The sequence below is a fragment of the Neopsephotus bourkii genome, unplaced genomic scaffold (assembly GCF_033783945.1).
Source record: "Neopsephotus bourkii isolate Nb327-2 ecotype Australia unplaced genomic scaffold, CSIRO-AGI_Nbou_v1 NB_250, whole genome shotgun sequence".
Lineage (NCBI taxonomy): Eukaryota > Metazoa > Chordata > Aves > Psittaciformes > Psittacidae > Neopsephotus > Neopsephotus bourkii.
This window is the reverse complement of record NW_026900760.1, coordinates 1684255-1703807: the sequence shown is the minus strand read 5'-3', so window position 1 is coordinate 1703807 and position 19553 is coordinate 1684255. Positions and strand designations below refer to the sequence as shown.

At 39.6% G+C, this 19553-nt stretch overlaps 1 protein-coding gene across 4 annotated transcripts in view; it reads left to right on the top strand.

Moving 5' to 3' along the window:
- The first annotated feature begins 1967 nt into the window (after nt 1-1967).
- CAMSAP2 (calmodulin regulated spectrin associated protein family member 2) overlaps nt 1968-19553 on the top strand; it is an 85675-nt gene continuing 68089 nt past the window's right edge. For all 4 annotated transcript variants that reach the window (XM_061346004.1, XM_061346003.1, XM_061346002.1 and 1 more), the window contains exons 1-2: nt 1968-2422; nt 13364-13623. In XM_061346004.1, coding sequence (XP_061201988.1) covers nt 2284-2422; nt 13364-13623 — 399 coding nt within the window. In that variant the 5' untranslated portion in view covers nt 1968-2283. The remainder of the gene's footprint in view (nt 2423-13363; nt 13624-19553) is intronic.

Below are 19553 nucleotides of genomic sequence, written 5' to 3'. Positions count from 1 at the left end.
AGGATTTCTAAACTTTCCTCTTCCCCTCCCATTTTCTGAATACTGCCAGCAGCAGCCCCCAGTTTTGTAACTAGCTATGTACCACTTATGAGAGGTATGCATGACAGTTTGGGAATTCCATCCCAGAGAGCACATGGGGAAATACTCAGCAATAATCTCTTCAAATGTTGACCTCCATAACCCTTTAATTTTCTCATTCCTAGTAAATATAGATTAATGTCAGTAAAACTGTAAAGTACACTATGACTTCATCATCACGGTATTTGTATAATTGTGCACATGAAGTGTTAGAAGCATACGCAGCCTTGTAGCAGTGGAAAATCTCTGTCTAGATCAATTCATAGTCCACTTTAAACACAAAGAAATAACAGTCTGGATAAAATACTATTTGAAGCTTTACAGTATAATGCTAAAACTGTGACTAAATATTCTTTTCCAGACTCAGTGGGGCTGAAAAAAAACCTAACCCAACATAAACCAAACCAAAATCCAACCCACCTCAGACTGCATCAATGGGAAGACACAATTTACCATAAGACGGGGAGGTGAACCAACAAAAAAGCCCACCCTACACACAGGTTAGCTGTACTGATGTAAGTCAGAAGTGGTCCTTCAGTGACCCAAGACGTGTCCAGATCAGCTTCCTTAACTGCATCACCACACAGCTTACTGGAGCACCCAGGCTGGGAGGGAAGGAGGGCACATTTCTACATTACACCAACCTAATAACTATTTGTTGCCATAAAGCACAAATTTACTACCCCCTGGCACTGCGGGTCACCCAGTTACACAGTGGCCACGCGGAGCAGAGGCAGGGCCTCCCCATCAGGGTCATCACCCTGAGGCTGTCACCAAGACTGCCACACCCACAGACCCGCACCTCCAAGCCAACTCATCCCAACAAATGCAAGTCATTAATCACCCAGGTACTAGTTCCTACTGTGACTAATACTTATTTCCACACAGGCCGCTGTTACAGTGATTTCACGCATTTCCAAAACTAGCCCAGGTACAGGTGAGCTGGGCAGCTGATGATCTCTAGGGCTAATTGTTACCACTGCCTGTTATTACAGTTATTATGTGAGCAGGCCCTGAACCATTTTAAGGCTCTGTCATTTTTCTACCCGAGCATTCGAGAAGTTATATATAGATGCAGTTTAAAAGAGGAGGGACCAATTCACCAAGACGGACAACAAGCCCGCCGGCCCGGCCCACAAAGGCGGCCGGGATTCCTCACTCCCGTTCGCACTCTGCGCTGGGGCTGCTCCCGACCTTCCCTCAAGAGTACCACCAAGAGCCAAAGGCCGCGCGCGGGAAGGCCCGCCTGGCCCCGCTGTGGGTAAGCGGCGACGCCGGCAGCGGGCGGGCCCCCCGCGCCCGAGGGACACCGCCCTTTTCCCCACAGCCGGGCGCCCCCTTACCGGCGGGAAACACTGCGCTGAGCTCAGGCCGCCCGAGCAACCCCAGACGTCAGGCAATGCCCATCCTGCCCGAAGCCAACACCCGGCCCGGCGCCAAGAGCCCCCCAGTGCGGTAGAGGCGCCATGTGACCGCCGGGCGGCTGAGGGCAGGGCGGTACGGCCCGCTCCGCTCCGCCCCTGCCTCTGGCGCCCGAACTGGGAGGCCGTGGAGTTGGCGCGTGCGCAGCCGCGTCTCGCCCATCCAGTGCGGCAGCCGCGGGTGGAGAACCGCAGCGGCGGCGGCTGGCGGGAGCGCGTCCCTTCGCTGAGAGGCGGCGGGCAGCGCCGGGGCGCAGGGCAGCGGTAGGGGAGCCGACACTGCTCCCGGTGCGCTGCAGGTCGCTGCTGAGACGTGGCGCGGCGGGCTGCGCAGCGTTTTGGGGCTGGTCCCCGGCGTTTTGACATCTCGGCGCCTGTGTCGGGGCCGGGTAGGGCCGTATCACGGCCTGCTGCGGCTGCGGGGGCCTTGCTAGTGGCTCCCGACCTGCGCCGAGGGGCTGGCGGCGGCCTGGGGAGCCCAGCCCTGGCCCGAGGGTCTCCCCAGGGAAGTGGGGGCCGGGGCCGCCGGGGGCCGTTTTTCGGAGGGTGGGGGGCAGCGTGAGTGAATTGAGACAAAGAGCGAGGAGGAGGAAGAAGAAGAAGAGGACACTCGGGCTCTGCTACATTCCTGTGAGGAGGGAGGCGGTGTTAGCCCTTTACGGACAGCTGGGTTCAGCGCTGGCCTCAGCTGCTGTCGGCGTATTTACGGACGTCTCGCCCTGCCGCGGGAGGAGGAGGTGGAAGAACCATGTAAGTTCCCAATTGTCAGGGGTCCTGTGAGAAGATGGGGGATGCCGTAGATGCCAAGGAGATGAGGAAGACTTTCATTGTTCCTGCCATCAAACCTTTTGACCATTATGATTTCTCCCGAGCGAAAATCGCCTGTAATCTCGCCTGGCTAGTGGCCAAAGCCTTTGGGACAGGTAGGTGGCGTCTTTTTCTTCTTCCATTTCTTTGATGCTGATTCCTGCTTGGTTGCTTCGCTCCTGAGGACGTGCGAGTCCTTCCCTGGGGAGCAGGGAAAGGGGGGTAGGAGGTGCGTAGGAAATGGCTTTGGTCTATTCCCTCATCTTTAGTTCCATTTACACCTTGTGGGGGTTTTTAGTGTGCTTTTGATTTTCTTTTTTATGTGTGTATAATTGCCTGTAGTATTTTTGGAAAACTACAGTTTCTGTTGGCAAGTAATTTTTGTGTATTGGAGTTCCTGCAGTTTTATTTGAGGACTCAAACTCTGTAAATGGTGTTTTATTTATTCCCCAGGTCACACTTCTAGAATTCAAAAAAGCCTTAAACACCCATGTAATCCATGTTGTCTGTTGTTTCGATAATTTTCCTAATGTTGTTTTAAGAGCTGAATTGGGGGCTAGCAATGGAAATGGAAGTGTGCTGTTTTGACATGTGTGACAGTAGCCTGTAGCTGTTTGAGTGGTTAAGCAGTAAGAAGGGTTTCATGAAAAAAGAGCGTTTAATGCCAGGTTTTGGCTTGCACAATACAGAAGGCTCTCCCTGTCTGCAAGCCTAAATGGAATTGATTATAATGCCTCCGAAAGGCATCACTGCTCTGTCTTTGAAAACCTGGGCCTTGAGGAATACCAGACCTATTATTCTATGCCTGAAATATTGTTGGGCCTTGAGGAATATACCAGACTTACAGAAGTCTTCTGAGGGAATGATTTTGAAAACTTACCAAGCTGTGGCTTTGTTTGGGTTTTTTGTTTGTTTGTGTTTTTTTTTGTTTTAGTCTGTGTTTTTTTGTTTGTTTCTTGCTTTTGTTTGAATATAGCTGTAGTATATCACTTGGTGCTCTGCAGGTTAAAAATAGGATTTTTCTTTGAAATTGAATTAGAAAGTAACAGTCGATATTTTTATCCCTATTCTTTATAGAGTGAGAGGAGAAGGTTCATTTTTCTGCAGTTTTGCACCTTTTGCATTTGTTTAGGGTCAGAGTATTGTTATGTATTTGAATGGGATTAAAGGTGTACATTTATGATGCCTCAGGGAGCCGTTTATATTTTACATGGTGCTTCCCAAAAGCTGCTTTCAGAGTGGCTGAACTTAGTGAAATTTCAGCAAGGTTAGTAGCTATGGAAATAATGTTTGTCACTTCAGAAAGAAGAAAATGATCAAAATACTGTTTTCATATAAAGATTTGTCAATTAACTCTGTTTACTTTCTTTTGTGAAATCTGGTCAAGTATATAATATTTTTATGTGTGCTTTTATTAGCTATGCAGACATAAGAGATAAAATCATAGTAGTGAAAATTCTTGGAAGACCTTGATTCAGCATTTTCAGAGATCTTTTTAGGTAGCTATCTTTTTAAGTAGTTCGTTCTATGGACTCTACTCATGGGATTCTGGGTGTACAGTGCTTATGCAATTATATAACCCACCATTCTAACCTCGGAAGTGTTTTATACTGAAGTCATACAGATTCTCAGCCTGTGGTTGAAATGTCTTGGTTTATATTGGTTGAGTTTCTATTGAATGTGTAAAGCAACTTGCAGGGTACTTTATTCCTACTTTCTGTAGAAAGCATGATCCAAAACAAATTCCCTTTAGTCGTTCTCTTCATTATCATGGTTGTTCTGAGGTTCACAAATGAAACATTGTTAGAGGAGATAATGGCTCCATCTGCCCTCTAAATACTGCCATAATGTAATTAGTAGGAAGAGGGGTAAATATATGCAATTGTAGTGTTTCTGATCCCACAGTTCTTCCACTAATTTAGTATCAGTAGTCGCCTCAAATAAGACTTTGTGGATGAAGTTAGGAAAGACAATATACAAGACCTGCATGTCTGCAGTACAAATGGTTCCTTTATACTTGGAGCAAAACAGAACTGACCTTCGCCTTTTCCAAGGAGAAAGCTTGGTGTTGCTAAATTATTTTAGTTTTTTGGAATAGATCAGAACCTTAGTCATGTCTTATCCCTGTTGTGATATACATTTGTGCAAAGGAAATAGACAGGATGATTAGTGTGTTTATGGATGCTGCATTTTATTTCTTTTTTTATCCCTGAAATGTTGGAATTCCTTAAGTGGGCTGGGGAAGCAAAGGATTTTTTCCGCACCCTCTCTGAAATAAATGAATGCCATTCATTTTGATTAATGAAAAGTCTGAGTTGTTGCCATCATGTATTCACTGAAAAAACCCTAAATCTTTATATATCTAATCTATATATCAAGTGGGCATATTTTTCAGTAGACATATTTCACATTCTTAAAAACAAATTTTAATATCAAAATTGTGGATACAGCTTTGGTAGGTGTTGTGAAGATAATTTTTTTTCTAGGGAAAAAAGAAGATTTTTTTATTTAAGTACTGTTCATTAACATTTTATAGTGACTTTTTGTGTTTAATTGATGTCTCTCAGTGTCCAAAAACTGAGACACCAATTGCATGTTGCTGTTGTCCTCAGTGAAGCTGCAAGAGTAGACTCTGGCCTACAACACAAGCAAGTCAAAGCAAGTTGTCTTATTAACAAGGTCTCTTAAGAGAGTAAGGGTATACTAACAGTTGTCAAAGGCATCTTGTATGATTATTGTTTATTTTATTTTTAAGAACTGCCTGTTGAACAGAACATTCATATTTAAGTGTAGAGTGAGTGCAGGATTTTGTGCCTTCATGTTTTGCTGCAAGCATGAAAGTGGGAATGTTTGACCTTAGAAATTAAAACTGCAGATACTAAATTGCAGCATTAACTTCCAGTGCTGGGAGTTAACCATTTCAGTATGGGAAAAACTGGTTTTCAAAGAGGTTGTTGAACTATATTGATATTGTATGCTTCAGCTTAAAAGTATAATGGGACATAATTCATAGGAGTAATTTAAAAAAGGTCCTGATGTTGTGTTACTCTGTCCTTTATATTACTAAAACAATGGATGTAGATTTCATTATTTTGTAGTGTGAAGTTTTTGTCTTCTCAAAACGTGGCTGGAAAACTTGTTATCCATCCACCATCCTAAAGACATGCTGAGCTAAATACACATTATTCCTGACAGATGTTTGTTTAGCCTGTTTTTTGAAAATCTCTAATTACAGAGATTCCTCAGTATGTCTGCTAGACAATTTGAATCCTTGTTTACCTCGAGATGTTAGAACAGCATGATAATCTTGGTGTCTTTTGCTACACTGTAAATGATTAGTTATCCTATTCCCGGCAGATATATCCTGTTCCCTGGTGGGCATCTTACCTGTTTATGAAATCTTTCACATAATAAAGTGTCTTCTCTTTGTTCTGCTGTTTAGACAAAACAGGCTTTTTTTTCTTTTTTTTTTTCTTTTTCCAACTTCATTTTTGTAAGTCAAGGTTTTTTGGGCTCTTTTGGGGTGTTTTGGTTTTGTTTGTTTGGTTTCTTTTTGTTTGGTTGTTTTTTTACCTGTATTTTGTCTGTGGTAGGTTTTACATGAATTCTGTTCTTAAATCTAGATCTACTGGGCAAGCTAAACCCTTATCAGTACAGGATAGATTTGAAAAATTACTTCATCTTTCCAACCTGTAATGCTCTCATTTATTCACTAGAATATGTTTTTCACTTTTGCATCAGCCTAGAACTGTTGACTCATTCAGTCTGTGATTCACTGTAGCTCCATATCTTTCTATGCAGAACTGCTGCCTACTCAGTTGTTCCCATCTTGTAATTGTACAGTTGTAGGTTCCTGCTTTGCAGCTATACTTATATAACTGCATCCTATTTTCAAACCACTTCTACCAGTTATCAAAATCATCTTGAATTATAATTTTATCTTGGAAAATGCTTTCAATCCCATTGTAGCTTGGAGTTGCTTCTCTAGAACCACAGTACAGTACAGATGGAGGTACTAATTTTTGAACCTTGACATACACATTCTTCCTGCTTGATAAGGGGATATCCGCGAACTCCTGGAAAATTGTTTTTTGGGCAACTTTGCATCCAATTTTTAGTTACTGACTTAAGACTATGTGTGACATGTATGATTCTCAGAAAATTATGGGAGTAATTCTAAACTAAAATTTGTTGCTGTTTTACTGTTGATACAACATATTATCCTGCTACAGTAGTAAGTTTCACTGGTTTAGCATGAAGTATTTTTGACAGCAGTAAATAAATAAAAGCTGCACAAACATGAATGCTTGTCCTAAACTGTGCTGTTTTCTGCAGTCAAAATAAAATAGCCCATCCACCTTTTAACATTAAATTTATCCTTTATAGATGTCTGAAGCAATTGATTACAAATTGCATCATCTTTAATGAAACATTACTCAAGAAACTTAAAAATAGGTTTCTAGTGTTGATTATATTTTCAGAATTCATATACAGCTACTTACTGCTGTTTTCAGATCTTTCTGTCAGAATACACAATGTTAATTTCCTCCCTTCATGGTTCTACTGGCAACAATTTTTAACTAAATAGTCTAATTTGTTATGTTGACTTTTGCAGGCCAGAACATCTTTGAATCTTTTCCTAGCAGACCAAATCTCTTTCCTTTTACTCAGTTTGGCAGCTAGCACAAAAATGCATAAGAGTTGTAAGTACAGAAGCAAATCTTTGAGACTCTTGGGAGGCAATATTGTTTTAATAGATTTCCATCATCTCTTGAAATTAGGCGCTTGCAAATTGGTGCTTCAGTCAATCCTGCTAAAATAAGTTGGTTGTACTAATAAACTCCTGAGGTGGTCTACTTAAAAATTGATCATATCACTCCTTTCTGTAGAACACGTTCAAAGCATGGTTTGACTGTGCATCACTTTTTAAAAGTAAATAAATAAAATTGCATGAGCTTCTGGAACTGTTAGGTTTGATACAGCCACCTGAGGTTGTAGTTGGTGCGTATAAACACAGGGCTCTTGAGTATTTTTGCTGATCATTCTGGAAAATGGGGCTGGGGTGAAAAACTTTCAAGGCATTCAAAAGATAGGGTAAGTCCGTCTTACACATGGACACTCATTTCCCCCTCCCCCTTGGAGAATATATAGCTACTGGTTCAGGTGGCAAATTTATTATTTTGCTACAGAATTGAAATGTCTTGGCTTTCTCAAAAATAAGTTCTGATGGTATTAATGCTACACAAATTTATCTCTTTATTACCAGGGTGAATTTTACGTCATTCTTTTGTTTATCAAAACCTAAATCAATATGTAGGCTTCAGTACAGTAGATGTTAAACTTTCCCGTTTTAATAGGAAATGCCTCTGCCAGTCAAATTCTTTATGCTTTGTGAGTAGCACTTCCTGTTGTGCTGCTGAAGACAGAATACTGGATGGGGTCAACGGTTAGTGTGACCCAGTAGAGCATTTCTTATGTGATTCTCAGGGTTCAAAGAAATAACTGAAATCTGGGTGGACTATGAAGGGAGAGCCTGTGCATGTTTTTTCCTTGGATGTTTTGTAATTTTGTTTTTTGTGTTTCTTGGTTTGTTTGCTTTTCATAAGGTATCCCTTATAAGTGCAAAACTGCTGTCAAATCTATGGGTAGTGGTTAATTTTTTTGGCATCTAGAGGCAAGAGGGTAGGGTCTGTTCATTTATAGTACTTCCATGATGTTAAATCTAAGAATCTCACAAGTTCATTTTAGTTAGCTGAACAGAGTTAAGAATTGTGATAGTGAAATTGCCTGCCGTAAATTTATAGAGGTTGACCATTTAGACATTTTTACACAGGCAGAGCTATGCTTACGGCATGCTAGCCAAGAACTATGTAAGTGGCAAACTGATTCAACAAACCAAAAAGTAAAAACTTTTTGCATCAACTGTCTCATTTGATTTTCTGCTTCTCTATTCAAAGTCTTGTTTCATGATTTCTTTTTGGTAGCATCACCTTGTTTCATTGATGTAAAACTTAGAACTGGAGTACTTACCAGTGCCATTGAAGGTGGCTTCAAAGTAAAATAGCAAGTGGAAATGGCTCCCTCTTCTACTGAGGCAACTACAAAAAATCGTCAGAAGCAAAATAATACAAAGCATGCTTCTCTGACCTGTTCTCAGTACTTGGACTCTTGACTTTAATGCAAAGCTATATGCTCTCTTGTGCCCAATTGGCAAATGGGGCACCAGAATTCTTGTTGCGAAGTAGGAGTCTGGACGAAGTAACTTAACACTGTTACCATGTGGCAAAAGCATACCTTTGCTGCCTTGCAGAAAGCTGTCAAGTAATTGAGTCCATTAAGATTTGGCATAAATTCTTCAACTAGTTTGCAGTAGGAAGTGATTAAAGGTGTTAGTCAGACTTTTCATGAAATAATTCTGTATGAAGCCTCAGTCTTGCACAATTTTTTTTCCTTAATGTCTTTGTTGATTGACGTCAGTAACCTGTAAAAATTGAAGGCTTCTAGGCTGAGGCTTAATGTGGACTTGTGGCTCTCAGGAATGATCTATATTTTAATTAGCCCACAGTGAAACATTTTAAATTGATTACATTATCCTCAGGATTAAAAAAAGAAAAATAAAGAGACCTTGTTGACAAAGACTTCTAAACTTTTGGGCCTCCTTAATGTAAACATTCATAAACTTGGAAGGGTTCAGTCTTGTAAATTTGAAAAACTAGATCATCATGTAACTCAAAGGATTGTAGTCATGTGTGGAAACTTTCAAAAAAAAAACAGTTTATTTTTAAAGAAAGTATAGACTTTTCATGTTAATAAAAGATTTTTTTCCTAAAGAGGAATTCAGACTATTTTACGAGGAGTAATTCACACTGAACTGAGCAGAGAATTTTATTTATAAAACAGGTTTTAAAGGTAAATTCAGGGGTGGTAGCCATTAATTATTTTTAGAATATTCCTTCAATTTAAAAAGGTCTTTTTAAATGGAAAGTTAATTTACAATTCAATTTCATGATGGGGAGAAATAATAATCCCTTGTTTGCATTAAAGCTTTTCTTTCTCTAAAGAGAGCATGTGCAGAACTTTTCAGTCCATTGTAATGTATGGAAAAAATACCTGAATATATGTTGAACACTCTTTTAAAGTTAGCCTGATTGTTAAGTTTACGTTATTGTTTTGGGCTAATGTGATATTTCCTTTTTTTCTTTTCCCTGTGTGTTGAACTTGTACACAGCTTCATTTATTCTCTTCACAGTTCAATATGAAATTCATTGTCAAACTACGTTTTAAGTGCATACCCCAAAAAGCTTTCCAAAATTGAAACCTGTGGTCCTGTTGACAATTTTAGAAAAAAAAAATAGGGTAAAAGTAGCCTCTGGAGATTGTCCAGTTAAACCTCCTGCTCCAAGAAGAGCAGGTTTCAGAGTTAGAAGAGGTTTCTCAGGGTCTTGTCCACTCAAGCGTTGAAAGTCCTCGTGGATGGTGGTTTCACAGCTGGGTCCTCAGGCACCCTGTGTCTGTGCTCTGCTGTTCTTGCGGTGAAGAACTGTTCTTACTTCTATCCAGTTGAAATTTTCCTTGTGGCAGCGTGTGGCCACTGCCTTGTGTCACTTCCCAGTCCGTTTCTGAAACCTGCCCACTGAGTGCTGAAAGAGATCCTCCCAGGCACCTCTCCAGCAGAAGTAGACCCAGTTCCCATGGTCTCATCCGTATTTTATGTGCTTGACTCCCTGAACTCTGTGTCCTGGATATATCTCCCTGGCATAATCCTGTACTTTGCCACAATTTCAAGGCCAAATGGCAGTTTATGGCAGCATGTGCAACAAGGTGTTTATTTCAAAACTGTTCAAAAGTTTAATTTTAAAAGATGCTTGTCAAATGGGTGAAGGAAAGGGCTTGGTAAAATGTGTATCTTGGGAATTAGTGTTAAATTTTTTCTCTGCCTAGCAGAACTATTTAACAATCTCCAGTCATGCCAGAATTGTCAATAAAGGCTTTTGACCCTGTTGGTTGTTCTGGTAATCTGCTGCAAACTGGACATAGCCTTGAAATTCTCCTCCACAGGACTGCGAAGGCAACACGTGCCAGCTTTGGAAGGGCTGTTAGTTTTAGATCAGTAACAGGAAGTTTCCTCCATGTCTAGGTGCTGTGCTTGTTTTTGTTTGGGTTCCCCTCCCCCCCCTCTCCCCTTTTAAAGTGTAACAGAGATGAGAACACAGTTTGAATCTTCTATCAAGATCTATTCTGATACCGAACAGTTTCATACAAGTTAGAAATGTGGAAAAGTACATGTGGTTCTGTCTGTGCAAAGGGAGTTGTGACAGGAATTTTTGTGAAGACTTCTGATCTTGTTACAGCAGGGATTTTGTGTGCTTTCACGTTTTCTTTTTACAAATTCAGAGTATGTCTGTAGTCACAGTTTATCTTCCTAGCCCCTTGTTTCTGTATTCCGATTCTCTAATAAATTTATTGTTTTATTTTTATGAATATCAGGAAGTTTCTATTCCAGATTTTTGTGAACACCAGTGAAGTTAAAAAAAAAAAAGGCATATCACTTCGATTTTGCTGTCTTTTTCAGAAGCTGAAATACCCTTCACAAATAATTTTGTTTGTCCTAGATAGTTATAATTTTGTTTGGTTTGGTGTTTTTTAGTGTATTGAGGTTTTTTTCGGTGCTAAACCCCAGTAATAGCATATTTTCATGATAAATGCATCCACTGCATCTTACCTTGTCACTGTAAGGTCTGTTTCAGTGATACTGAAGATCAGAAATTATTCATTAACAGGTGGTGAGTTATTTCTTGTCTTTATTTTCTGGCTCAGATTTTCAAACTTGAAACCTGTCATTGTCATTTAGGCTTTTTTAGGTCTTTCTAAGAAATTACTGATGGCTTTTATCTTTCTCCCTGTTCCCCCTCCATTCCATCTAACTTCCTATGTGATTAAAAAATGGTGGGTGGGTTTGTTACAAAGAAGGCAAAATCTGCTTCCTGTGCATTGTGTGACATTAAAAAAAAAAAAAAATCTAGTGCTCTCTAGCTTGAGGAGATAGCATGAAGATGCTTTTAAAGTTGGCATTTGGAATTTGAGAGGATTAAGTCATATGTGGAATGAGGTCCTGATTCCAAGATGGAGATGGATCATGAGGGACTTCAGAAATAATAAGCTTAATATTGAAATAGACAGCATATGGACAAACAAGGGAAAGCAAGAAGGACAGGTAGAATTGTGATAGATGGAAGTAATACCTAGGGAAACAGTCAACTAGCAGCTCATAGAGTTCTTTAATTGTAAGTGCCTTTTCTAGTCCTGAATGACCGTAGGTCCTCTAGAGCCAGTAAGTGAGGCTGGGAAGTGGCAAGAGAAAATGGCAATATCATTGTCTGACACTGGTGTGGGTTTTTCTGTTAGTAGTTTTATTATTATCTTGAGAAAAAGTTATGTTGTTAGGCTTTAGGCTTGCATTGTAAAGGGCAATGTAATTTTGCTGACTGTCTTTTCAGTCTGTATTCTGAAACAGAGCTGTCAGGTTTCTAGCCCAATTTAGGCTCCTGGTTTAAGCAAATTGTAAATAATACCTCTCTTTGCCTTGATATTCTGAATTAGCAAATAAGAAGTGATCTCTTTTTTCTTTTTTTTTACTATTCTTCTTAACACATACTTTCTTAAATGTCTTATTTCTTTCCGTTTCTGCATTCTATAATGTGTATCTTGTCCTTTCATAGCTAGAAGGCAGCTAGCTCTTTCTCCCAAAGCCTATAATGGAAGCACATAAACTGCAATAGAATATGTATGAGGAAGAAGATAATCTGTTATTGTCTTGTGATGGCATGTTCTGTTTCTTCTCTCTGTCCTGCTCCACCCTTATCGGGCTGTTTACTCCACCCTCTGCTTCAAACCTTGTCTCTTAACCATCCATCCAGATGAAGACAAAGGGGATAGGTACCTAGAGTTGCATAATGATTTTCCTAAACTTTTTTTTTTTTTTTCCTTGTAACAATTAAATAGACTTTTCTATTTGGGCTCAGGAAAAGAAACACACGGTTTTCCATGCTTATAATGCTGTTGGCTTAACTAATTTGACAACAGTGGAGAGTGAAATTCTCATGCAGGGAACATGGAGCATCTTGCAGTATCTCTGTCAAGAAAGGTGAAGTGTAAAAGCATGTCTAAGTTACTTTCCACTTCTCTGGTGATTTAATTTCATCTAGTACCATACAGAATTAATTTATAACTATTATTTTTATGGCAGATAACTATAAATATAGTCTGCCTGTGTTGTGTTATGTACAGTATTTGGAAAAACTGTTAGGTTGTCTTGGAATGCTAATTTGGGGGTTAAAATCTCAGCATAAACTTCACAGAATTTTGCATACCTTTCTGTGGGAGCTAAGCCACTTCCCTGAAAAAGGAAAGCCACAGTTCTAAGGGAGTCAGTTACACAAATGGGCAAATAATAACTCAGTATTTTTCAGAAGGAAGCTGATAATATTTAACTTTTCCCATTATTTTGAGCTGCTGGATTGTTATCAGTCTGTGATGCATGACCTTTGAAATAGATAGTATAGTAATCAAATTTCTCTTGCATACATGAAACCTAGAAGGATGCTGAGTGGAAGGTGCCCTTTTTATCTCAAATTACTCTGTGCTAAAATATAACATTCAAAGTCGATTATATTTTTGTAATAGGGACAGGGGTTTGTATTTAAATAGGTGTTGTTCTGCCTTTGTATATGTATACTATATATATATATATATAATGTTATGCCAAAGGAAATGAAACTGTTTGGACATGTATTTGGAGAAGCCAGAACATTTTCAAGTAACAATGCTGTAACCACAGGTTAGCCTTCTAGTGTGGCTTTTTCAGTGTGGAATTGGTCTTGAATTTTTCTTAAGTTCCTATTTGTAGCTCAAATGCTACCTTTGTATGCAGTTTTCCCTAGTGTTTTATATTATGATGACTGATAATGACTCTGGCCTTCCCTTGACTATGCTTTCTTTAACATAAGTTTGAGTTCATACATACAAAAAAAGCCTAATACTGTATCTTTTCTTTGTAGAAAACGTTCCACAAGAACTACGAGAACCATTTTACACAGACCAGTATGACCAGGAGCACATTAAACCACCTGTTGTTAACTTGCTGCTCTCTGCAGAACTCTACTGTCGTGCTGGTAGCCTTATTCTCAAGAGTGATGCTGCAAAACCACTTCTAGGTCATGATGCTGTTATTCAAGCCCTGGCACAAAAAGGCCTTTATGTTACTGACCAAGAAAAGTTGGTGACTGAACGAGACCTTCATAAAAAACCAATTCAGATGGTGAGTGATTAAAACTTGTATGTTATACTTCTTCTGTTCTTCTGTGTACTCCCCAAAACTACGTATCTATCTTTTAACCTACATCATTATGTTGAAGAATTTTTCTCAAGAATGAAATATGATTTATTACTGGCAGGGTTATGATTGTTTCAGTTTGTTTTTCCATCTCCTTATACTTTTCAGTGCAGGTGTATTTCCTCTGTACTAATGCTTGAAAACACCTGTCATTCTGTTTAAGTGTTACATTTTTTAATATGGCAGTGACAATACGATCACTTTGATTTCAGTTTTACAGAACTGACTGTCATTGAACATTTGTGTTGGAAAAGTGGTTAGAAAATAGTTGGGGGTTTTTGTTTCTTATAAACAACTTTGGTTACAATTAAAAAAAAAAAGGTTTTAATGACATAGGCAAGTCAATAATATTAATAACATTCAGTATTCATCAGTTACATACTAAGTGTAAAACATAACAGTATATTCTTTCATGGGGACTTTATAATATGTCTTTGCTTTATACAGCTGCTAATTAAAACATTAGTTCTACAGATGAATGATTTATCATTAAGCTCCTAAGTGATGGATTTTCTTTGTTTAGAGAAGAGTTAAAAAAAAATCTGTAAAAAGGATGGCTACATGTGATTGTTTATAAAATAATGTGATAGAATAATATTCAGTTGTGTTTAAAGTATGTAAATTTTTTGCCTTATTGTTTAGTGTTTTATATAGAAAATACATAAACATGAAGTGTTTTCCCATTTGATCCCTTTCTAGAGTAGTTGTAAGTGGCATTGCTTTCAGAGTTGTCAGTTGAGAAAAATACATCAGTATTCTGTAGTTTGGTTTTCTGCTTTTTAATTCAATAATTAATGTTGCTTAAAGTGCATTTCAGTAGCAATTTTGTATTTCCTCTGTGCTTGAGCGGGTGTTTGTGTCTTTCCTTGCTGTGTTGTTTAGGTATAGTCCAGCAAGTAGTTATTCAAGGATCAGTGTTGTAGCAGATTGACACCCCCAGATTCCTGCTCTGCCCAGGTCACTTGGCCATGCTCTAGTACCACAAACAGATAAGTGATGCTGTTGAGTTAGTTCACAAGCACCTGGGCTGTGACAATGGGAGGGAACAGGAGTGGAAACACAACTGGCTTGGGCAGAAGAGCAGTCGTGTCTAAAACAATTGCTCCCAAAGGAATGGCTGTGAAATTGTAGTCTCAGTACTAATAGTCTGAACCGAAAAGTTTTCATTTGTCATGCCGTGCTCACATCCCTATGCAAGTTCCTAGCAGCAGAGCTACATTTCAGTTGGGAAATTTCAACCTTTTTCCTTATTATACAATCGGTAAGGTTGACAAAGAATTTCAAATATGGCTGTTGCGGTATTGCCAGTCTTAAAATTATCCTCTTGATGTCTTCCTGTAACTTTTCCTACTTTTCCATGTGTCACAGTTTCTACAAGTCTTACAAAGTAAAATGTATATCCCGGTTTAGAGCATGGAATGATTTTTCTTTTTACAAAAAGTAGAACAGAAAGGTTGCATATGTAATTAACTCATTCATATCTCTAGCAGGCCAGATGGTGTTGAACCTGTGTTCAGTGTAATTTTGAGTAATGTAACTAAAAATAGTATGTAGTCTTTGTCTTTGGTAGCCTCGCTTCCCCATGAGTAGGGGAGAGATGCTGCTGTTAGAGGACACCACCTCTAGTAATAGACTATTATCTGCTCAGATGTACTGTTTCTATTGCTGAAAAAAGGGTGAGTTTATTATGACAGCCAACTATGGAAAGGGATTTGACTATGGAATGATTTAATTTTACTTGTGTTTATAGTGTGTGTAGATGTGGTCAACAGACTTGGAATTCCTTGTACTACAGGTTATTGATTTGACTGTTGATTTACTTCATGTGCGACTACTTTAGTAAAGCAGGCATGTTAAATCTTGACATTTTCTGTTTCTTAGATAGCTAAAACCACCTTTTTTTAGGGATCACCTTCTATTTTGAAGTCTTTGAGAAGTCTAGGAAATGGATGTATTTCTTTATGTGCTGGGCTTGGAATAGATGGCAGTTCCCTTGTTAGTCATGACTGATTTGGCTGCATTAGTATCCAATTTGAGAAGCTGCAAATTCTTATGTTTGTGTGTCTGTGTGTATGTATACATTGTATGTATATGTAAAAATATGTTTCCTCCAGTGGAAAGGGATTAGGAAAGAGGAATTTCGTGAAATTTCACCTCCATTCTTGGGAAAGTGATGGAACACCTTATCCTTGGTGCCATCCTAAGGCTTATCAAGTATAAGAGGGTTATGAAGGGCAGTCAACGTGGCTTCACCAAGGGGAAGTCATGCTTGACCAATCTCGTAGCCTTTTATGAGGAAATAACACGGTGGATGGATGATGGCAGAGCAGTGGATGTGGTCTACCTTGACTTCAGCAAAGCGTTTGACACAGTCTCCCACAGCATCCTCGCAGCTAAATTGAGGAAGTGTGGTCTGGATGATCGGGTAGTGAGGTGGACTGTGAACTGGCTGAAGGAGAGAAGCCAGAGAGTTGTAGTCTATGGGGCGGAGTCTAGTTGGAGGCCTGTATCTAGTGGAGTGCCTCAAGGGTTGGTACTGGGACCAGTATTATTTAATATATTCATCAATGATTTAGATGAGGGAATTGAGTGTACTATCAGCAAGTTTGCTGATGACACTAAGCTGGGAGGAGTGGCCGACACGCCAGAAGGCTGTGCTGCCATCCAGTGAGACCTGGACAGGCTGGAGAGCTGGGCGGGGAATAACTTGATGAAATATAACAAGGGAAAGTGTAGAGTCCTGCATCTGGGCAGGAACAACCCCAGGTTCCAGTATAGGTTTGGGAACAACCTGTTAGAGAGCAGTGTAGGGGAGAGGGACCGGGGGTCCTAGTGGACGACAGGGTGACCATGAGCCGACACTGTGCCCTTGTGGCCAAGAAGGCCAATGGCATCCTGGGGTGTATTAGAAGGGGGGTGGTTAGTAGGTCGAGAGAGGTCCTCCTTCCCCTCTACTCTGCCCTGGTGAGACCTCATCTGGAATATTGTGTCCAGTTCTGGGCCCCTCAGTTTAAAAAGGACAGGGACCTGCTGGAGAGAGTCCAGCACAGGGCAACTAAGATGATTAAGGGAGTGGAGCATCTCCCTTATGAGGAAAGACTGAGGGAGCTGGGTCTCTATAGTTTGGAGAAGAGGAGATTGAGGGGTGACCTTATTAGTGTATATAAATATATAAAGCGGGAGTGTCACGAGGATGGAGCCAGGCTCTTTTCAGTGGCAAACAATGATAGGACAAGGGGCAATGGGTACAAACTGGAACACAAGAGGTTCCACTTAAACTTGAGAAGAAACTTCTTTTCAGTGAGGGTGACGGAACACTGGAACAGGCTGCCCAGGGAGGTTGTGGAGTCTCCTTCTCTGGAGACATTCAAAATCCGCCTGGACACGTTCCTGTGTAACCTTATCTAGGTGTTCCTGCTCCGGCAGGGGGATTGGACTAGATGATCTTTTGAGGTCCCTTCCAATCTCTAACATACTGTGATACTGTGAAATTAACAGATGGTAACAGGAACAAAAGCTTCTGTTAAAGCCTCCCCTTCATAGGGATAGGGAAGTCCATGTAGAATCTATTTTGGTTTAGTCTTTCTTCTGTTAGGATTCCTACGTTTGGCTCATGGGTAAAATTGAAAGCTAGGTTAGCCTTTACGCTTGTTTTGATTTAAAAACTTTTAATTGAAACTGTTCCTGAGAGATTGCATCTTGTGCTAGCACTACAGAAGTATTCAGTGATATCTCTGTTTCTGTTCTCCATGTATGGCAAGCTATTAAAACTTAATTCTATGTTTCTTTTATTAAGTGTTCTTAGTTGATAGGAGCATTCTACTGCCTTTATTTTTGGTAGGGGAGCAGAAGAGCCAAATACCATGTTACTACTCTACAGGTTGGATATTATATGGTCTTGGCTCTGCTTAGACTTTTAAACAGGGCAGAAATAGTCTAAAGCTTGGAATTGAAATGGTGTTGAACCAAGCACCAGTGTATTTTTCTGATGAAAATTATACTTCAGGTCAGGAGTGCAAAAGGAATTACCTGATGCTTAAAAAGTTTGAAAAGCAAGGTGAAAAAATATGAGGAAAACTATTTATTCAGTTCTTAAAATTTTGTGACTAGAAAAAGATGAGTGATTACTGAGTATATAAATACTGTCTCTGTGAAAATATGCCATACTTTAAAATATTTCTTTGTATGGAGAAAATAGAAGCTGGACTAAGAATAATACGATCAAAAAGTGTAACTTCTGTTAAAATTCAAACTCTGATTTGGAAAAATACTGTTGTGGAAAAACGTCAACCAGCTGAGCAGCTACCTTCATTTTACACTCATGTATAGTGATTTCTGGTAGTACTATAAAAAACAAAACCCCAAAAACCAGAACTTCTAAATCCTGCATATGATTCTATAATTGTCAGCCAAGATGTGAAGGGAATAACAAGTTCCAGCAAAAGCCCAGCAATAAGTCCATGATAGCTGGTAGGGTGGAATATTGCTACCTCCCTAATTCTGAGATGTAGTTCATGTGTATGGGGTTTTAATATAAAAAGTAGTGTGTTGTCATCCAAATTGTTTATCCATTTAGCTGCAAATTACCTTCTTACTCGAAGATGTCTTCTGTGAGAAAGTCTGGCAGTAATTCTGTCTGTATCAGTTTGTGAATCTGGGCTATAACTGAGTTATAATTAGGTATGCCTGTATTACCTTTTTAGTGGTGGTCAGAAGTGTGCATTTGAGGCAGATTTTCATACTGCTTGCAGTTACTGCCCTTTTGGCTTGTGTTGTAAAGTCATCTTCGCAACCACAAACTGTTTCTTTTAGCCAGTGAACTGGAAGACGGGATCTAGGATCACATCTGCGTTATGCAGCCCACTTGCCAAGGTGTGCGTATTTCACTAGACTAGAGTGGAGCTGGTTGAAGTGAATCGCCTGAGGGACTAGAGGTGATTCCTGGGACCTTTGCACCAGTTCTGCTTTTGTATTTCACAGTACTAGTTGCTAAGCAAAACTTAAATGAAAGTAAGGGGGATTGATAGTGCTGATTTTGTACCCAGAGTTGGAATCTGGGTCTCTTTCTGGATAAGATAGCAGACAGTGAGTGGTTAACTCATCCTGCAGTCCAGACTTTTGGTCTTTGTCAGACTGTATTCATTTGAAATGACAGTGTCTCTCATCAGTGGATTATTTCTCCTTGATGAAGGACGCAGTTAGCTTGCAGCTACATGCTGCAGCCTCTGCATTTTCATGCTGTAGAATTCCTTTAATTCTGTAAAGCAACAAAATGTGTACTAAACATTTTATAGAACAAAGAAAAGATGTGGCTTCTGCCCTGAAGAATGTTGTTGGTTTTTTTTTGGTTGTTTTTTGTTTAAGGCATGATATAACAAGTTTCTGTTCCTGTGCTATTGTGAATCACTTGTTAATGAGGACATGTAAGAAGAATTTGAAGTTACTTGACTTAAGCCCATAGGTACCGTAATTTGTTAGTTAAATTCTAATATTCTAGATTCTTATATTAACAGATTTGTGATATTGAAGCATCTTGCATAGTGGTATGTTTTACAAAAGATTGCTATAATAAGCAAACAGTGTGGTGAAACAGAACCTGAGTTTAGTCTAATGTGCTGCACAGAACAATTCAGCTGTGGTTTGGGGCTTGGATAATGTAATCTTTAGATGTTCTGTACTTTTTGCGCTGTTTCTAGACTTATCTCTTCACACATTTCTTGTAAGATTCTTATTTGCTTGAGAATAATGATCCAGTAGTTTTGCTGGTCTTGTGTTGGATAGAAGATGACACTTTAGTCAGCATTGCACAAACATCTGTTTGATACAGTAACATGGAAACCAAGCTCCCTCACGCA